This window comes from Meriones unguiculatus, chromosome 18 (assembly GCF_030254825.1).
Source record: "Meriones unguiculatus strain TT.TT164.6M chromosome 18, Bangor_MerUng_6.1, whole genome shotgun sequence".
NCBI classification, from domain to species: Eukaryota; Metazoa; Chordata; class Mammalia; order Rodentia; family Muridae; genus Meriones; species Meriones unguiculatus.
Genome location: NC_083365.1, coordinates 40,021,487 through 40,023,291, shown reverse-complemented (window position 1 = coordinate 40,023,291; position 1,805 = coordinate 40,021,487). Strand labels below are relative to the sequence as shown.

The following is a 1,805-nucleotide window of genomic DNA, read 5'->3' as shown; positions in this document are numbered from 1 at the left end:
GGGTTCTAGGTTATCTCCATGAATAGTCCTTGGTTGGAGTATGAGTCTTTGGGAAGTTCCCTGTGTTCAAATTTTCTTGTTCTGTTGCTCTCCTTGTGGAGTTCCTGTCCTCTCCAGCTCTTGCTATTTCCCACTTCTTACATAAAATTCCATTCACTCTGCCCGACAGTTGGCCATCAGGCTCAGCATCTACTTTGATAGTCTGCAGGGCAGAGGCTTTCAGACAGAAATTGTTCTTTTTTAAGTGATATTTTCTTTCATTCCTTTGTGTCTGAGGTATATCAACATATTATAATATTACTTTTGGAAAGTACCTGATTTTCTATTTTATTTATTCATTTATTTATTACTTAGTAATAAATACACTAACATATGCTATATAATAAGAGTGTTTTATTACATTCATAAGAAAGCTTAATTATTTCATTTGTACAGATTGTGAATAATTTGCTACATGATATACTACCTTGGGGAATTTGCAGTTAACTCACAATAGGGTTACCAATTTTCCTTTAAGTTGTTGTATATTGCTAGAATGCATTCATTCTTTTTGAATAAACACATTTATTTGTAAATTTAGTCAACATACATAATTGACCTAGGATTCTTTTTTTAAAAAACACTTGAAGACCATCTCTATAAAAAGGATTTTGCCAGGGGAGTTAACCAGGTGTAATCTGACAGGTCTTACCAGCCAGAGGGTTATGCTAGGTTTAACACGCACAGCATTTTTTTTTCTACTTTGTTACAAACAAATGCAGCCTAGTCAGGAAATGCCAACTGAACTAAAGTACACACACCTAAATGACCAGATTCCCCACCGCTTGTGAGTGTAAAACATTCAATTAAAAAATGTTGAACACTGAGAAAGGCGGAGAACGCTGAGTGTTGGCAACTTGGAGCTGCGCGGGATCGGTCCGAGATGGCAGAAGTGAAGGAAACACTCAAGAGACTTCAGAGCCAAAAAGGAGTGCAAGGAATCATTGCAGTGAACACAGAAGGCATTCCCATCAAGGGCACCATGGACAATTTCACTACTGCACAATATGCCAGCCTCACGCACAACTTCATCTTGAAGGCACGGAGCACTGTGCGTGAAACTGACCCCCAGAATGACCTGAACTTCCTTCGAATTCGCTCCAAGAAAAACGAAATCATGGTGGCACCAGATAAAGACTATTTCCTGATTGTGATTCAGAATCCAACTGGATAAGGCACTGTTTTGGCTTCTTGTGTCATTCCTTAATGTAATGCCCCCCCAAGAATAAGTGTTAATCATGTCAGTGGGCACATGCTGGTTGCCTAAGAGCCCGTGTCGGCCATGCCATTGATGAAGGGTAACTCTGCCCACCCCACCAAGTAGGGCCTCTGATGATCCAGTCAGTTCCCAGGGAAGCCCAGTTCTCGTTTCCAGGCTTTGGAATAAGAGCTTATAATAAGCCCACACCCAGCTTCCTTCTGACCGTCAGTTCACTTTGTCACCCTTGGAAAGCCTGTGTTTTTCTTTAACTAAAAATAACTTCAACCACCCCCCAAACAAATGTTGAACACTACAATACATAAAATAGAAAATAGCTACTATAAATGCACCTAGTGTATTCTAGAGCTGCCAGGTTTACTTTTTTTCTTTAAAGCAAAGTGTTACACTGGTTAAAACGTCTATCATCAGCCTTTGAAAAAGCCCGTATTCTATCACAGTGATGTATAGTTCAACACTTGGATCCAGTCATAACCAGTTTTATTGCAGAAGGACCCTGTAAGCATTTATCAATTCTAGTACCTTAATGGCTACCCAACACATCATT

General features: G+C 39.7%; 1 protein-coding gene across 1 annotated transcript; it reads left to right on the top strand.

The window, feature by feature from the left end:
- The first annotated feature begins 911 nt into the window (after window positions 1–911).
- Window positions 912–1,524, top strand: LOC110562913 (dynein light chain roadblock-type 1-like). Its single transcript, XM_060371555.1, has one exon. It carries the CDS (start codon window positions 923–925, stop codon window positions 1,211–1,213), a length of 291 nt encoding a protein of 96 aa, XP_060227538.1. The 5' UTR covers window positions 912–922; the 3' UTR covers window positions 1,214–1,524.
- Window positions 1,525–1,805: the final 281 nt, after the last annotated feature.

Bases quoted from the DNA above. Each gene is read 5' to 3' on its own strand.
- LOC110562913 (XM_060371555.1), top strand. From the start codon at position 923: ATGGCAGAAGTGAAGGAAACACTCAAGAGACTTCAGAGCCAAAAAGGA.